Source organism: Marmota monax, unplaced genomic scaffold (assembly GCF_021218885.2).
Source record: "Marmota monax isolate L192 unplaced genomic scaffold, Marmota_monax_Labrador192_F-V1.1 WCK01_AAM20220418_F8-fsc00053, whole genome shotgun sequence".
NCBI classification, from domain to species: Eukaryota; Metazoa; Chordata; class Mammalia; order Rodentia; family Sciuridae; genus Marmota; species Marmota monax.
Window position 1 is genome coordinate 9256750 of NW_026693153.1, and position 18247 is coordinate 9274996.

At 33.0% G+C, this 18247-nt stretch overlaps 1 protein-coding gene and 1 pseudogene across 1 annotated transcript; both read right to left on the minus strand.

The window, feature by feature from the left end:
- Window positions 1–5547: 5547 nt before the first annotated feature.
- Window positions 5548–6471, minus strand: LOC124100035 (olfactory receptor 183-like; annotated as a pseudogene).
- A 10201-nt stretch (window positions 6472–16672) lies between these two features.
- On the minus strand, window positions 16673–17614 carry LOC124100055 (olfactory receptor 183-like). Its single transcript, XM_046455364.1, has one exon. It carries the CDS (start codon window positions 17594–17596, stop codon window positions 16673–16675), a length of 924 nt encoding a protein of 307 aa, XP_046311320.1. The 5' UTR covers window positions 17597–17614.
- Between the last annotated feature and the right edge of the window lie 633 nt (window positions 17615–18247).

An 18247-nucleotide genomic window follows, 5' to 3' on the forward strand; every position in this document is an offset into this window, starting at 1 on the left:
CCAACTTAATTATTGTGTATTATTTTCTTGTGTTTTTGAATATGTTTTGTTTTTTTAAAAAAACATATAAGTTTATCATGCTTTAAAAAGCATCTAAGTTATCAGGGATATTGGTCTATAGTTTTTTCTATGTATTTTTATTTGGTGTTGGCATTGGAATTATACTGGTTTTATAGAATATATTTGGGAGTGCTCCCTGTTTTTCAATTTTATTGAATAATTTGATAAAAACTGATGTTTGTTCTTCTTTAAAGTTCTGGTAGAAGCAAGCTGAGAATTCATCTGGTACTAGGCTTTTATTTTATGGAAGGCTTTTAATTGCTCTTTCACTTTCTATAAGTTCAATGGCATATAGCATGTCAATGTATCACTTCCAGGGTGAAGAAAAAGTTATTACATTGGGTCCTTGCTACAACCAAGAAAAGGTCATGATCTCTAGTAGGCCCTTTGGATTGTAAAGCCAAGGTATACCTTATTTGGGTTTGCTACTCCAACCTTGCCAAGTGACCTGAAAAGCTTCTACTTCTGGATGGGATTCAAATTTAAGTCTAAGTTGCTGTGCATGATGCTTTGCCAGTCAGGCCATATAATGAGCAATAAGCTCCAATTCTTGCAATTTTCATTGGGTCCAACTAAACGGCAGTACTGCACATGGCTTGCACAGGACTGTGTAGAAGACACAATAGGCTAAAAAACAACATCTAACATATGGTGCTTTTTTTTTTCAGTAGCCAGAAAACATGTGTCCAGAAATAAAAGAAAGGAAATGAGAGTGACAATACTCATTAACCCTAATGACTCTCAAGAAAAAATTGATTTCCTATTTCTAAGTTCCTATGCAGTGCTGGCCCTGAAGTCTTCATTTCAGAGGAAGGAATATTTCCTCCAGGACATATAAAAGTGTTTCAATTGACCTGAACATTAAGACTGACACCTTTCCACTTTGGGCTTATAATTCCTCTGATTCAACAAAAAAACAAGGAAGTGATTGTATTAACTGGAATGATTCATCCACATTCACAAAGGGGAATATAAATATAACTCCATAAGAGAGGTAAGTAACAGTGTATTTGAAAAAAAGATATCCTTGATGATGTCTTTTAATATTATCATGAGATAATTTAGGTTGATGGAAAATGTCAACAACCCAACCTAGCCCTGTATAGTAGGATATACAGAACTACTAAGGCCCAGACACTTCAAAAATGAAGGTTTAAGTGAGTTTAGCGATAAAGAACTAGGACAAGTTGAGGTAATAGATGGATGCAATGGTGATATGAAATCCTCCATAGAAGATGACTAAAATAGACAACTATGATCACATGACCAGTTATACGAATGAATGAGAATTATAATTCTCATGAGCATTTTCTCCTTAGTTTATTATGAATATATTTATGCTTGTGTATGCAAATATATATTTCTTTCTTTTCATATTTTCTTTTCACATACAATAGATGTATTGATTTTGTATCTTAATTTAAGTATTGTAAAATTTCATCAGATTATTTCAGTTGTGGGGTATCAAAAGAAGAAGAAAAATCACCTAATCTTTGGAAACTGTTTATGAGTTATCCTCCTTTGTAGGGAAGACAGTTGTGTAGAATTATGACTTTGTTATTCCTTTAGTTAGATTATGACTTAAGGAGATATGAATGGAAACTAAGTCAACAAGTGGTAAACATTAGGTGGATTTTGGGGGGATATGTCTACTTAATTGGGCCATTGGAAGTCTGGATGCCTAGATATCCATCTTAATATTATTTCAGAGTGTGTTTACAAGAGAGATTCCAGAATATATTAGCCTTTGAACTGGACTGTGTAAAGCACACAACTTTCTCCACTGTACATGACATCATGCTATTCACCAAGGGTCAGAATAAAACAAAAAGTCAGAGGAATATTGAATGCATTCTCTTCTTGACAAGTTAGAGCTAGAATATTGACATTGTTTGTCTTCTGTCCTCCTGGTCCTGAAGCCTTCACTTTATCAGAAATCTATACTCCAGCTCAGGTTTTTTTGTTTATTGAGTCTCCAGTTTGTAGATGTACAAAGTTGAAATTCTCCACTTCCACAATTATATGAGATAATTGCCTACAATAAATTATCTATCCATATTTGAAGATACCCTTTATATGGAGAACCCTAATGTAGCTAATACAAATACTCACTATAAATTTAGCAAATTTATATTTTTGCTCTTAAAAGTTAAAGACAATACATGCTACAAATGGTAGCTATTGGGTTCAAGTATGTCTCACTCAGGAGAAAACATCTTCATAGAATTAGTAAATATCATATTGTTATAGAAATTGAAACATGTACTATACAAACTTTGACAATAATACAAATATTTATTCATCTTGGCATTTAATATTTTAGTCATTGATAAAATTCCCTCTCATTGCTGTACTGAAATGTAGTCATAGAATTTTTTGTTACATCATAATTGTACATAGTAGTGGAATTGTTGTTACATATTTGCACATACACATAATAAAATTGGTCATTTTTTTCTCCATTACCTTCGTTTTCCTGCCCTTCCTCCTGCTTCCAGGTCCCCTTCTTCTATTCCACTTGTTTCACTTCTATTTTCATGAGATTCCACACCCACTTTTTTTTATTCTTTTATTTCCTCTAAATTCCACATATGGAAAAAAACATGATCCTGGACTTTCTAAGTTTGGCTTACTTTGCTTAACATAGCATCCTCAAGTTCTATCTATCCAACTTCAAGTGACATAATTTCACTTTTCTTTATAGCTGAATAAAATATTATAATGTCTATATACCACATAGGCTGGTTTCATAATTTGGTGGCTATCGTTTTGATTGGCTGATATTATTGTCATTATTAATTCCAAGGGGAAAAGATTATGGCATAGGTCACAACACTTCATCCTCGAAACCAATGCTCTATGAATTCTGCATTCACCTGTCCAAAATAGGAAAGTACAAATCAGATTGTAGAGATCAAGAATGTTTTCACAGTTCTTTTGAAATAAAAAATATAGGATGATGGACATTACATTTGGACATGTCTTTAGCATATGTTAAGATTATGAACTTTTTCTTTGCTACTTATTAAACACAATGATTCTCAAAGTGTGGTCACACCCCGATAGCATTAACTTTGCTGCATGAGTCTGATGATGGAGTCAAACATTATGTATTTGTACAGGTTCCCCAAGGATTCTAATACACCTGTAATACCAATGGCTCAGGAGGCTGAAGCAGAAAGATCATGACTTCAAAGCCAGCCTCACCAAATTAACAAGGCCCTGAGCAAATTAATGAGACCCTGTCTCTAAAAACAAACAAACAAACAAACAAACAAACAAAACCACATGCTGGTGATGTGGCTAAATGAATAAGCACCCTTGGATTCAAACCCCAGTACCAAAAAATATATCACCATCTAAGCACCCTCCGAAATATCTTAGACCATGTAAGTATTGGCACTTACCCAATACACATATGCAATTAAAACCTGATATTTTTAGTCCGCAACCTATATTTGAAAAAAAAAAAGTGTCCAGTTTTAACTTCTGTTTCGTTGCTTTTCTCCAAAATCTTAAGTATAACTTTCATTGTCTAACATAATTTTGTCAACAATATTCTGAATGATAGTAGGTCTTGTAATATTATTAAGAAAGTATGTATATAGATGTATATACAGAGAGGAACTATGAATTCTTTTAACTATCCAAGGTAAGGAATGAATAGATCATCACAGTCAAGAGTATTTCTCTTATGTTATCATTGTATTTATGAAAAAATTTTAATCCAACATTATAAGCACTATTTCAGAAAATTAGGACTTAGCTAAAAGATATCATACTTTAAATTTAAATGCCCATTAAATAATTTGTATGTATTTTCATAATTTATTTTAAAGCAAAAGGCCAAATATTGAATATTTTGTCAAAACTAAGGACTTGGGCTGGGAGTGGTGACATATTCTTATAATCCCAGTGACTCAGGAGACTGAGGCAGAAGGATCGTAAATTTGAGGCCAGCCTGAACAGCTTAGTGAGGCTCTATGCAAATTATCAAGACCAGGTTTCAAAAAAAAAAGTGCTGGGGATGTAAATCCATGGTAAAGTGCCTGGTTTACTCCTTAGTATTCCCCCCAAAATATGGAAAAAAAATAAGGGCTTTCCAAAAGTGAACATTTTACCTCAATCTCAGAGTCACTGAAATGAAAAAAATAGTGAACATAAAAGAAGAATCTAAAATAGAAGTGATATTGGAGTCACATCAAAGGATTAACGATTTGCGTGAATTTTTGGAGCACAAAGTATTGAGATTGTATTGAAGCACAAATCAGAGAAGAACAATCTGTAGACCTGATACAAATAAGAGAAGTCTACAGAGAAAGATATTTTCATATAAGCCTGGATTTTTTGTTCCAAACCCAACAAAATTAAAGCAAGACTTGACAGGTTATATACCTTGCCCATGCATTCATAGATTAATGCCCACCTGCTCATCTAGGAGAAGAAGAATTATAGCAATAGACCTTCCTGATAGCAGAAGAGATCCTTGACTACATTGTCAATTTTGCTTTCTTGTTATAAGGTAAATAAACAAGAAAATATCTATGTAACTTGACAGGAAACAATTAGTTCCTTGAAAATATAATACATTAATAAAATACAACAAACTACACGTATGCATCGTGTGTTATTGGAATGCTGAATTGAATGTGATCATTTCACTCCATATCCTGGGTTTGGTTGGTAACCTTCAGGGGAACAAAAAGCAGGACAAACATGGGTCCAAGTACATGCTAAGGCAGGAGGATCGTGAGTTCAATGCCAGCTTCAGCAAATTGGCAAGGTTCTAAGCAACTTAGTGAAACCCTTTCTCAAAATGAAAAAAAAAAAAAAATATATATATATATATATATATATATATATATATATATATATATATATATATATGAAAAAGGGCTAGGGATGTGGCTCATTGGTTAAGTGCCCCTGAGTTCAATCTGTAGTACAAAAGGAAGAAGGAAAGAAGGATGGGAGGAAGGAAGGAAGGGAGGGAGGAAGGAAGGAAATAAAGAAAGATTGATTTGTTTCAATTATGTGAAGTGGACCTTAAGAAATATAGAATAACAGAATAATATAAATATAAATATTTCTATGGTTTCTGTCTTGTAAGTGAAAAATACACTAAATTGCTTCCCTATTATTTGTCATAGTCTATCCTATGAACCACTCCTAATGACAACATATAAACTTAAATTTAAATGTATGATGTTTTCTTTATTAAACTTTAAGTGAGTTGATATGCAGCTATGTGTTTATCCTTTGAGCAAATTTAATTACATATTACCAAGGCTCAAGTAATGGTATTTACAAATTTGATTTATAAAATTTTAAAAAGTTAACTGTATACTACAAACTTAAGAATTAATATTATAGAACAACAATAACTGCAAAAATCCTTGAAGGATACTGAAAACATCCACGTTTACCTACATAATATTGTGAAAATTTTAATGAAAAGAGAACAGATATTGATTTGAGATCTAAATTCTAAAAATGTCTTTTACACATTTTTACCAGTGAATCTATGACTTGCTTGTTTCTCAGGCTATAGATAATGGGGTTTAACACAGGAATTATGACAGTGTAAAATAGAGAAATGTCTTGATCATTTGCTTGTGAAGATGCAGGATGTACATACATGAGGAGAAGGGGGCCATAGTATAAAGACACAGAAAAGAGATGGGCTCCACAGGTGGAGAAGGCTTTTCTTACACTCTTTTCAGATTTCTTGTTTAATATTATAAAAAGAATTAGGGTATAAGAAACAAGAATAGTCCCAATGGTGAAAACTTGTATGGAACCAGAGAAAATAAATATTAATAGATAATTAATAGAAGGATCATTGCATGAAATTTTTAACAGGGGTATAACATCACAATAAAAGTGATGTATTATGTTGGAATTACAGAAGGTTAATCTAAATAGAAAGCTTTCATGAATTAAGGCATGAAGAAAGCCACCTACAAATGACAAAACCAGTAGCCGGATGCATAGTCTATTGGTCATTATCATAGGATACAGTAAAGGGTGTCAGATAGCTGCGTAACAATCATAAGCCATTGCTGCCAGGAGAAAACATTCTGTGGTTGCACTGAATACAAAGGAAAAAAATTGTGTTTTGCATTCAGCTAGAGATATCATCTTGCTCCTGTCTAAGAAGCTGCCCAGCATCTTTGGGGTCACTGTTGATGATAACCAAGCATCCACAAATGCTAAATTCCCGAGGAAAAAGTACATGGGTATGTGAAGCTGAGGGTCATTCCAGATCAGAGAAATCAGACCAAGGTTTCCCACAAGGGTTATAAGGTATATCGCCAAGAACACCAGGAACAGGGGGAGTTTCCACTGTGGTTGCTGTGTAAGTCCTGTGAGAACAAACTCTGTCAGCAAAGTTGCATTTGCTTCTTCCATGCCTCATAGGATGTCCCCTGAAATGAAATAAAATGTAATGAAAGTTAAAAAAAATACAATGAGGATTTCTTTCCATTTTCTTTTCTTTTTGGCAACCAGGGATTGAACCCAGGGACACCTAACCTTCGAGCCACATTCGCAGCCCCAATCTTTTTTGTTTACATTTTATTTAGAGACAGAGTCTTGCTAAGTTGCTGACAACCTGACTAAGTTGTCGAGGCTGGCTTTGAACATGGGATCCTCCTACCTCAGCCTCCTGAGCTCCTGGGATTACAGGCAGTGCCACCATACCTGGCTACAATGAGGATTTATAAAGAAAATATTGGAAGGCAAAGGTTGAGATAAAATTGTATTTTTTTCAAAATGACATTAATAGTTTTAGAGAATTACATATAGCAAAAAAATTCAAATCAATAAACCTACAGGAAAACACAAATTTAGAGAAAATGAGAGGCCTTCTAAATTTGTGATAAATTTATTGGGAACTGTTGAATGTGGTTGGAAATTTGATGTCCTAGACATGGTTTAAGATCTACAGAACTATCTGAATGACCTGGATTACAAACTAAAATGAATGTCATTTGAAGGAATTTGAAACTTACTTATCAGATAATATGCTCTTATACTAAGATTTCTTAATATGTGTAATGATGTGATCAAATATTTTAAATGAAATATTTGTAATATGCAAAAAATTTATAGGGATGGTACAATGAAGCATAGGAAACAATGAGAAAACTGTTATTACTGTCCAAGAGTTCACAGACCAATAAACACATCTAATGGTCTTTTCATACCATATATATGTACGTACATATATGTGTGTGTGTGTGTGTGTATATATATATATATATATATATATATATATATATATATATATATAATATAAGGTAACACTACCAAAACAGAGTGAGTAATTCATGAAAGAGTTAAGAATCTATACTTTAAAGATTCTTCTCTGACAATGCCAACATACTTGTATTGCCTAGTTTGGATATAATATGACATTTGTAGAAGTTAGGAAAATGATCAGGCATATTAAAATAATTCATAATGTAGAGTCACTAGGATTCAGTTACATATGTGGTGTTAGAGGTTAGCCAGTGAAGAGGAAAGCAGTGAATTGTTAAATGGGTTAGTAATATCAAAAATAAAACTGAATCCTTCAATTCATTATCAAATTTTCAAAAGGAGAACCCCCTTAACACCCAGGAGATATTGGTGTAAGTATGGGTCTGCTGGTCACTCATATGAGTAATGACCTGGGTAACTTCAGAGTAGGTGAAGGCATAACTCTAGATGATCTACCCATCAGAGATTATATTCAAGGAAAAGAGAAGGGGAAGTAAACTATGAGAAAGTTACATTAAAGAAGTTATAATATGGATAGTTGTCATTTATTAGATGGTATATCTGTACCCCTTCCTAAGACAAAACCTTTTGGTAGGCGGGAGCTTCCCTCCACTTAAGAACCCAAAGGCCTAGAATCTAACTTTTCATGGCCCTTTAACCTAGAGAGATGAGAATTGGTATAGGTTTGCCCAGTGAAACACAAATGTACAGGATTTAGAACGTGGCAAAAAGATGCACCCTGCATCCACATCAGTAGTATTATTTGTGATTTTTTCACCTGAAATTCATGTCAGGAATTGAATCTCTTATTGAGGTAACATTGGGAAGTAATTTTTTGCTATTAATTGGCTGCCTTGGGTCCTTTTCCTGCCCATTTGTCAAGCAGTTTCCTCCATCCTCTGCCACATTTATTGCTTTAGGTCAGTTTCTGTTTAATAAACTTATTTATTATTACCTCTTAGATGTTAGATTGAACATAAGAGAAACAAGAGACAGAAAGAAAAAAAGTAGGGATCAGAGTGATCCAGAAGTAAAGGGGAAAATGGAGAGTAAAGCTTTGTGGTTATAACATAAGAAAGATAATGAAGAACAAAGTGTGTGTGTGTGTGTGTGTGTGTGTGTGTGTGTGTGTTGCTGGGGATTGAAACCAGGGCTTTATGCATGCAAGGCAAGCACTCTACCAACTGTGTAATAAGAATTGTAATTCATTCTGCTGTCGTTTATTTATTTATTTAAATCAATAAAATATAATAAATCCAAAAAAATAAAAAAGAAGAAGAAGAACAAAGTAAAGAATGGCACTAAATACCAAAGTAAATGCTCTAATAGGACAAAGCATTAACAGAGATATTTTACTGTGGAAATTTATAAATTTTAGTGAGAGCATTTTCTGTTATGTGATGGAATTAATTTCAGAGAACAGTTGCAAGTGCATGTACAGAAACAAGTAGCACATGGTGAAAAGAGTGGAAGAGTGAGCTCTGAGCACTGGGAGCATTGTGGAGAAGGGCTGGCCTTTTCATCCTCCCTGCATCAAATGTAAGGCATTTCTCCTGTACACCATTGCAATAAATGTACACAAGAGAAAAGAGAGGAAGGAAAGGAGAGGAGAAGAGTTACAGGAAAAGTAGAAAGGCAGTTTAGGGTGAATGAAAAGAAAATAAGAGGAAGGGAAAAAAACTAGACAGATAATAAGAGATAAGTGAATAAGTTCAGAAAAGTCAACCAAAGAGGAAGCATCCATCCAAGGAAGGTGACCGTGAGAGGAAGAAAAAGGTTCAGAGATTTGGATGCAAATGTTTGTGTTAACCTGGAATTCATTAAAAGTTGTGAACCAAGGGAATCTGATCTTTTTCTTCTATTCTAAATGCAATCCCTACCCCTCTCCTCCTGGATTTGAGTCCAAAAGAGCTATACAACTTAAAATTCTTATTTAAAGATGGCATGATTTTCACATATATACTTTTATTACCTGAACATTCTTTCCAGATAGTCAAGTTGTTTTGTATTTAAATATGAGATCAAAAATAGAAACAAAATTTTAATAATTGATATTATTTTAGTGCATTCTGCAGCACTACTATTTTATTATGTCAATCACTTCAATCTATTTGTAATCATCATAACATCATGTGCTACCCTCAATATATACAAAGCAGATTTTTAACTTTATCTTTGCTAATACAGTGATTAAATTTGTTTTTCTTTGAAATCTTTCTTGTTTAACTGTACATATCTCTTTTTCTGTACCATCTTTATAAGCAGAATAACATGTAGCCAAAGATAGAAAACTAAGGCAATGTAAATAACCAGTACCAATAACTACACTTTGAATGAATTCTTATTTGGAATAGGATTCCCTCCATGCAATCCTAATCACTGGATGGTTGAAAATTACCAAGATCAATTATTGTGTGTGTGCTTATTAAGTCATAACTTCTGGAAAGAGTAGCAGAAGAAATGTTTCATCATATTTCCTGGTAAATAAATATAAATATATAAATACATACATATATTTATATATATATATATAATGTCAGAAGTGTGTGAAAGGACAGAATTAGTACTTGACAACTTAATATTTTCATTCAGAACATGTGAGTAATTAAACACAATGGGTCTTTTTACCAGAATATTCAGAAATATTTCTTATGCAAGAATCATTATAACTTCAACTCTAATCCTAGTCTTAAATTGTTTGAAGTTATACATAAGTAAATGAAGTGATTATAGTTAAATTAATAAGAAAATAAACATATCATTAAAGGACACAAATCAGTTTAGCAGCATTTTTCTTATCCAGATTTTAGCACAAAATTAAATACCATTATTGTACCATTTTTCATCTTATCCCCTGGATCATATCATATCTTTCAAATCTACACTAAATTGATACAAAATAATCATTCTTTTACCTTGCATAAAAATATTTAAAAAAATAATTAAAGAAATATTTATTAAAGAAATAATTTATTTATTTATTCTTTAAATTATTAAGAAATAATTTCTGTCTTACCAATAACTTGAAAGGAATACTGGAGATACTTTAATATTCCATGCTTGTATAATATGTCAAAATGAACCCCACTATTATGCATAATTACCATGCACTAAACATTTTAAAAATTAAAAAATATATTCGACATTATGAAACAGAAAAAAAATACAATAACATAATCAACAATAACAAAAGTAGCAAGGCTTTGCAAACTGATTGATTCTGGATGTTTAATTATATAGTCTCCAGGAAAAGTTTATATAAGGTTTACTTTGAACACAAGAGTCACACAGGTCTACAATTAGGTGCTTTTTCCAGAAGTGGAAGGAACAGAGATCTAAAATTCCCCTAAGACTGCCAGGGTTCCCTGAAGGACAAGTGAAGTTGTTCTAAGGGGCATTGAGGATTAGGACATGTATGAGAAGACAGATTGTCCCACACGCATTACCATCTCTGGAATCATAAAGTCACTTTAGACAATTCTAGTTCTAACAACAAAAATTGCACTTTATTTCAATATTTTCTCTCCCCAGGGACAATTCTGACCTGTGTATGGAAATTTCAGTTTATATTAAAATATATCATTCTGAGTGATTTGATTAGTAGGTTTCTGTCTGAGCTCATCAAAATATGATTTTATTAGGTCAAGATCTAGATTCCCTCCAGGAGCCAACTGAGTAAAATTCAAGAGGAAATTTTTCTTTCTCATGCAAACTGCAGCTTAGCTGTTCCACTGTAGCTAAAAGTTAGTGAGAAATATCACTAGGCACATGTTAGGAGTAGCTAAGAGCAAAACAAAAGATAAAATGAAGCAAGGGTAAATTCTGGAGTCTTTATTTTAAACATTGTGTCAGTGGACACTTGCTAAGGACTTCATCTTTGAAGGATGTAGATTATGAGAGATCCTTGATCATTATACAAACCCAAATTGGAAGTGGACTATCCTGCACATGGAGAAGCTGGTAGGAGTCAGATGAGACCAGAGGAGAAAGAGCCTGGGGGCATAAGTCAGGGACTTTGTTCTTTAGTCAAAAAGGAAAGGCACTGATGGATTATGAACATCTCTGTCTTTGGCTATGAAAGTTCAAGAGTAAAGTTGATGGATGATTTCAATATAGATAGTCTTTTCAATTTTAGTAATTTTAATAAGTAAATTCTGATATACTACTGTGATTTTAATTACATTCCTTGATGATTAACATAATTTAGATGGTTTTTATAAATTTCTTTGACATCTGCATATATTCATTTTTGAAATGTTTATTGAAATCATTGCCCTGTTTTGTATCTTGTGTCTATGTGTTTACGTGTGTTTGTGTTTTAAAACATTAAACTCAGGACCTCATACATACTAATGAAATGTTCTACCACTGAGGTGATCCCAGACCCACTTCCTATATTCTTATTAAATAATTAGAGTTATAATTTCTGATTTGGAGATTTTCCCCTATATCATACATATGACTTATCAGATAAATTATTTGTGAATTCTGTTTTAGGTATATTCTCATACTAAAAATTCAGAAGACTTCTACCACAGTGACATTTCTAATAATCCATGGATAAAGTACATATCTAAGATATCCCTTCAAAAGTGAAGCATAAGTTGCTACATCTGACCATTCAGAAAATCAAAATATTTCCAAAATCTAATAGACATTTTGGATTTGGAGACCATTTACTCTGTTTTGTGGGTCTAATACTCTAAGCCATTTACCAAGTAACCTAATGAGCTGCTTCTATTGAGAGGAATAATTCAAAAAGGAGTAGGCTGTGCATTTCACTTTGTTTATTCAATTAACTTCTATACTACTCTCCTCCCTCCCTTATTATGAGTTAGAATCTACTTATCAGAGATAACATTTGGCTTTTGGCTTTGGGGAATTGGCTTATTTCACTTAGCATGATAGTCTCTCAGATCCATCCATTCACTGGAAAATGTCATAAAGTCATTCTTCTTTATGGCTGAGTAATACTTCATTGTGTATATATACTACATTTTCTTTATCCATTCCTCTGTTGAAGGTGGCACCTAGGTTGACTCCATAGCTTAACTATTATGAAGTTACTGTTTATTAAAACAAACAAACAAAGAACAACAAAAAATTCTCTTTATGCATGGCCTACCCAACAGCACTAACATTGCAGAGTCAACCCAATGATGGAGTCAATGTTTCTGAGTTTGCACAGTTCTCCACATAATTTTGATGTGGGATATGGTTTCAGACTAAGTTTTAAAATAGCTCCACCCAGTACTTGCACCCTGCAAAATCCTAAACCAGATTTGTTTAGACACTTGCCAGATATTCATATGTCATAAAACACTAAGATCTCTAGTCCATAATCTAGATTTTGAGAAAGGAGCAAACTTCCATTTCTGATTGATTTTACTTGCTATTCCCTAAATCTTAAATAATTTTTCACTGTCCAGAATAATTTTGTCAATAATTTCTTAAACAGTCAAATATTTTACAAGTTAATGAAGAAAAATATGTATATACGTATACAGAGAAAGGAACTATGAATTATTTAGAATATCCAAGGGAGGAAATGAATGGAGCATCATAAGAAGGAGGTTTTTTTCCCAGCTATTTTCAGTAGACACATGACATGATTTTACTCCAAAACTAGTAGATTTCTTTATAACTGAATGAATTCATTACATGCTACACTTTATATCTAACTAACCATTAAATATAATGTGTGTATTTTCATAATTTATTTTAGGACAAAAAGAAAAATATTAAAAATCTTTTCAAAACAAGGACTCAGTAAAAATGTGCAATTTACCCTTTCCCAACATCTCACTGATATGACAAAGATGTTTTACATAAAGGAATAAATCTATAAGAGAATTGATAATGGGATTGTTTCAAAGGGCTAGTGATTTTAATTAAATTCTATAACATAAAGCAGTTTGTTTTCATTGAAATTCAAATCATAGAAGAACAATCTGTACATCTGACATGAAAAAAAGAAGTCTGAAGAGGAAGTCTGAGATTCAGAATGGCCCTTGGTTGCTTGTTCCCTCCTCACCAAACTAAAGTTATATACCTGCCCATATATTTATACCTTAATATCCAACTTCTCATCCAGGCAAAGGAGAATTACAGTAATGGAACTTCCAGGTAGTTGAAGGAATAGAGAGTTGATTACATTATCAATTCTGCTTTTGTGTTATAACAATGAATAATCAAGAAAAAATCTAGATAACTAACAAAGAACCATCTGTTCCATGGGAGCATTATACTGAAATAAATCAACAAACTACACATATGCAACCACATGAATTCTTGGAAAGAAACAACAACAGCTTCAATGTGATTCATTCACTGCATTTCCTTGGTTTTAAGGGAACAAAAACAAAGAAAATGGTGGGGCTTTAATTTTGCCAATTGAACCTCCAGAAATATAGAATAATAATATTTTAGTTTAAATATATATCTACTTTTGTATCACTTAAGCCAAACAAACACTAAATAGCCCCCTGGAATTTGCCATAGTCAGTCTTAGGACTCAATCCCTGTAATAAGAACATATACACCTCAATTTAACAAAGGATGATTTCTTTATTAAAGAAATGTGAGGTAAGTTGACAAGCAGCAGCCATTCCAAATTTCAAATTTGAAAAAGAGTAATGCATTCTTGCTGTGCTTTTTGCATTAGGTTTATATTGCTTTAAAACATTTCACAAATAGTTACTTATGGTCTCATATGTGTAAGCAACTGTGGTATGTATGCAAGATATACAGAGAGTAATTAGGAATTCTAAGTTGTAATCTTAAAGAGCTTTTCTACCCCAAATAAGTATTATCCAAAGGTGTTTTTTGTCAAGAACCCTAAATATTGCCACTGTGAGCAAATGCAGGGTGAGGGTTAAAATGTAAGTATGTGTATATATATATATGCATAGCCACATACATATCATATAATCTGGAAATATTCAAGAACATTACTCTAATGCAAATCTAAATACATATACCATGTGTGCATATAATCTGGTAGCAATGTAAATAGATTAAAAATTGTCATAGAGGTATATAGTTTAATCTGACACCTGTGTATAAAGAATCATCTGGTAGCTATGTTTGGAAAGGAAGAGGATATCAGAAGATGGAAGAGGTGAACAGCTAGAATTTTGCAAACACTGGTGATTGTAGAATTTAGGATAAGAGAATCAGTGGTATCAGTACAAATATGTATGGAGTTTCAGTGCTGGGAGACAAATGTCAAAGATATACCTGGACATCAATCACTAATTATATTTTAGAAGTATAGAGAATGAGGAAATACAACCTTCAAGAATTTTTCTTCCAGCTTCCTGGTGGGTACTATGGCATCCTATCATCTTACCTGAACTTGGTAGTAAACATTTAAGATTCCCCAAGACAAAGACACATTGAAAAAAATAACTTTGGATATTAAGAATTTTTTTTTAGCATTTTTTTCCTTTTTTAAAAAAATTTTTTCTTTGCTGAGAAGAAGCTTTTTAATTTGAATAAATCCCAACAAAATGCTTCTTTTCACCAAAGGAAACAATCAATAAATGTGAGGAGAGAGACTACAGATTGAGATAAAATCTTTACCACATGCACCTCTGATAAAGCATTAATCTCTAGGATATAGAAAGAACTAAAAAAACTTCACACCATAAAAAAGCCCAACCAATAAATGGGCTAAAAAAGAACTACACAGACATTTCACAGAGGAAGAAATATAATCAGAAAATATATGTAAAAGTGTTCAACATCTCTAGCAATTAGAGAAACGCAAATCAAAATTATGCTAAGATTTCATCTCATTCCAGTCACAGGGCAATCTCAAGAACACAGGCAACAATAAATGTTGGTAAGGATGTGGGGCAAAAGGTACACAGAATACATTGCTGATGGAACTGTAAATTGGCACAGCTACTATGGAAAACAGTGTGGAGATTCTTCAGAAAACTTAGAATGGAACCACCATTCGACCCAGCTATTTCACTCCTCAGTTTATACCCAAAGAACTAAAAATCAGCATACTACAGCAATGTAACCATGCCAATGTTTATTGTAGCTCAGTTCACAATAGCTAAACTATGGAACTAACCTAGGAATTCTTCAATAAATGAATAGATAAAGAAAATGTGGAATATATATTCATTGGAATATTACTCAGCTTTAAAGAATAAAATTATGATATTTGCCAGTAAATGCATAGAGTTGGAGGATATTATGCTAAGTGAAATAAGCCAATCTCCCCCCCCCCCGCAAAAAGGCTGAATGTTTTCTTTAATAAGCAGATGTTAATGTACAATAGGGGGAGCACTAGAGAAGAATAGAGTTACCTTAGATTAGGTAGAAGGAAGTTAAGGGAGCCGGGGGAGGGGATATGGGGATAGGAAATATAGTAGAATGAAACGCACATTATTATTTTATATATATGTTACTGCATGACCAATATGATTCAACAACATGTATACTCAGAAAAATGAGAAATTATATCCCATCTATGTATAATATATCAAAGTGCATAAATGCATTCTACTATCATGATTAACTATTAAAACAAATTAAAAAAGAAAAAATGTGTTCAGATTTGTATTCTGTTCTGCCAACCTTTTTCCTACTCTGCCTACCCATACTTAAAATCTTTAATTTAATATATTAGCTTTTTGAATTAGTAAGGCTCTTCGATTGCCCAATAACAAATATGCACATCTAGAAAGGGCTTCAAAATTCAAGAGAGATAATGATAAGTAATTTATATCTTCTCTTTACTCAGAGGCAAATGAGTTGAGAACAACTACTCACTCTTTATCCATACCTTCACTGTTTTAATTGCCTTCTCATTGTATCCTAATTTAATTTCAATTTGTTTTTTCCTCATGTGATATGTGAGTTCAATTGCTCAAGAAGTGAAAGTCACCATTTCCTCCCCAAAACATAAAGATGTGATGACTGACCAATGTCCTGGGAATTTCTTCTATTTGCTCAAACACAAACCTGCCACCACTTTGGAATAAATGACTGAGGCCCAGCCTATCTGTATGAAGTATCATACTCAACTCCTTTGGATGTAATTACACTAGTACTCAATGTATTTACAAAGCAAGAAAATACAAACCATAAAGTGTTTCCACTTTTTTTTCTGCTTTAATTATTCCACCATGATGAGAATATTTAATTGAAATTTCATACATGTTTCTGAATGAGATATACAAATGGTTTAAGTATATATTTAAGTACTAAAAAATTCATTAACATTTCATAACAATTCTAACTGAAAAACCCTTTCAATAATACTAAGGACAGTACAAATAACTCCACAATTTCATGACTGTTTTAATGAAACAACAGGTATTAATGACATCTAAATATTTCTTTTCAACATTTTTGTCAGTGCATCTAAGACTTGCTTGTTTCTCAGACTATAGATAAAGGGGTTTAACACAGGAATTATGACAGTGTAAAATAGAGAAAGCATGTCTTGATCATTTGCTTGTGAAGATGCAGGATGCACATACATGAAGAGAAGGGGGCCATAGTATAAAGACACAGAAAAGAGATGGGCTCCACAGGTGGAGAAGGCTTTTCTTACACTCTTTTCAGACTTCTTTTTGAAAATTATAAAGAGAATTTGGGTATAGGAAATAAGAATAGTTCCTATGGTGAAAACTTGTATTGAACCAGAGAAAACAAAAAGCATTAGATAATTAATAGAAGGATCATTGCATGAAATTTTTAACAGGGGTATAACATCACAATAAAAGTGATGTATTATGTTGGAATTACAGAAGGTTAATCTGAGTAAAAAGCTTTCATGAAGTATGGCATGAAGAAAGCCACCTACAAATGACAAAACTAGTAGCCAAATGCATAGTCTGTTGGTCATAATCACAGGATACAGTAGAGGTTGACATATAGCTACATAGCGATCATAAGCCATTGCTGCCAAGAGGAAACACTCTGTGGTTGCACTGGTTGCAAACGAAAAAAATTGTACCATGCATTCAGCAAGAGATATGTTGCTCTCTTCTAGGAAGTTGACAAGCATCTTCGGGGTCACTGTTGATGACAACCAAGTATCCACAAATGCTAAATTCCCAAGGAAAAAGTACATGGGGATGTGAAGCTGAGGGTCATTCCAGATCAGAGAAATCAGACCAAGGTTCCCCACCACAGTGATGAGGTACATCACCAAGAACACCAGGAACAGGGGGAGTTTCCACTGTGGTTGCTGTGTAAGTCCTGTGAGAACAAACTCTGTCAGCAAAGTTGCATTGTCCTTTTCCATGTCATCACTGGATGTCCCCTGAAATGAAATGCTGTAAATGGGGGGAAAAATTCAATTAGGATTTATTTTTAAAAAAAGCTGAAAAAGAGAAGTGGAGGAAAAAAATTCAAGCTTCTCAGAATACCCTCCGTTTACCATAATGATTAAAAAAAACTATCTAATGAAAAAGAGTCAAAAGACATCAACTCAATGATAAATGAAAGAAGCAACATATTTAGAGAAAATGAGTGGCTTCTAAACTTTAGATAAATTTTGGGGAAACTACTGAGGTGTTGAGATTTCTATATTTTGAATGAGAGTCAGCCCAAGGAAGAACTATTTCGATGGCCTTAATTTTAAAGTGAATTAAATTCCATCTGAAGGAAGTTAAACTTCTTTGTACTAAGATCTTTTAAGATGTGGAATGATGTGACAAATTATTTTTAAAAAAAATACTTTGGTGTATGCAAAGTGAACTGTAGGAAGGGATCACTGAAGTTCCCTAATCAGAAAACTTAGCATTGTCCAGGGATTCCCAAACTAGTTTTATCTCTCAATGATCTAGGGGAGCTTTTTTGTAGAGAATATAAATTATGAGGTATTAATGGAGAAACAGAATGAGTAGTTCAAGAATGAGTTAAGGATCTGTACTTTAAAAATGCTTTTCTGAAC

Bases quoted from the DNA above. Each gene is read 5' to 3' on its own strand.
- LOC124100055 (XM_046455364.1), bottom strand. From the start codon at position 17,596: ATGGAAAAGGACAATGCAACTTTGCTGACAGAGTTTGTTCTCACAGGA.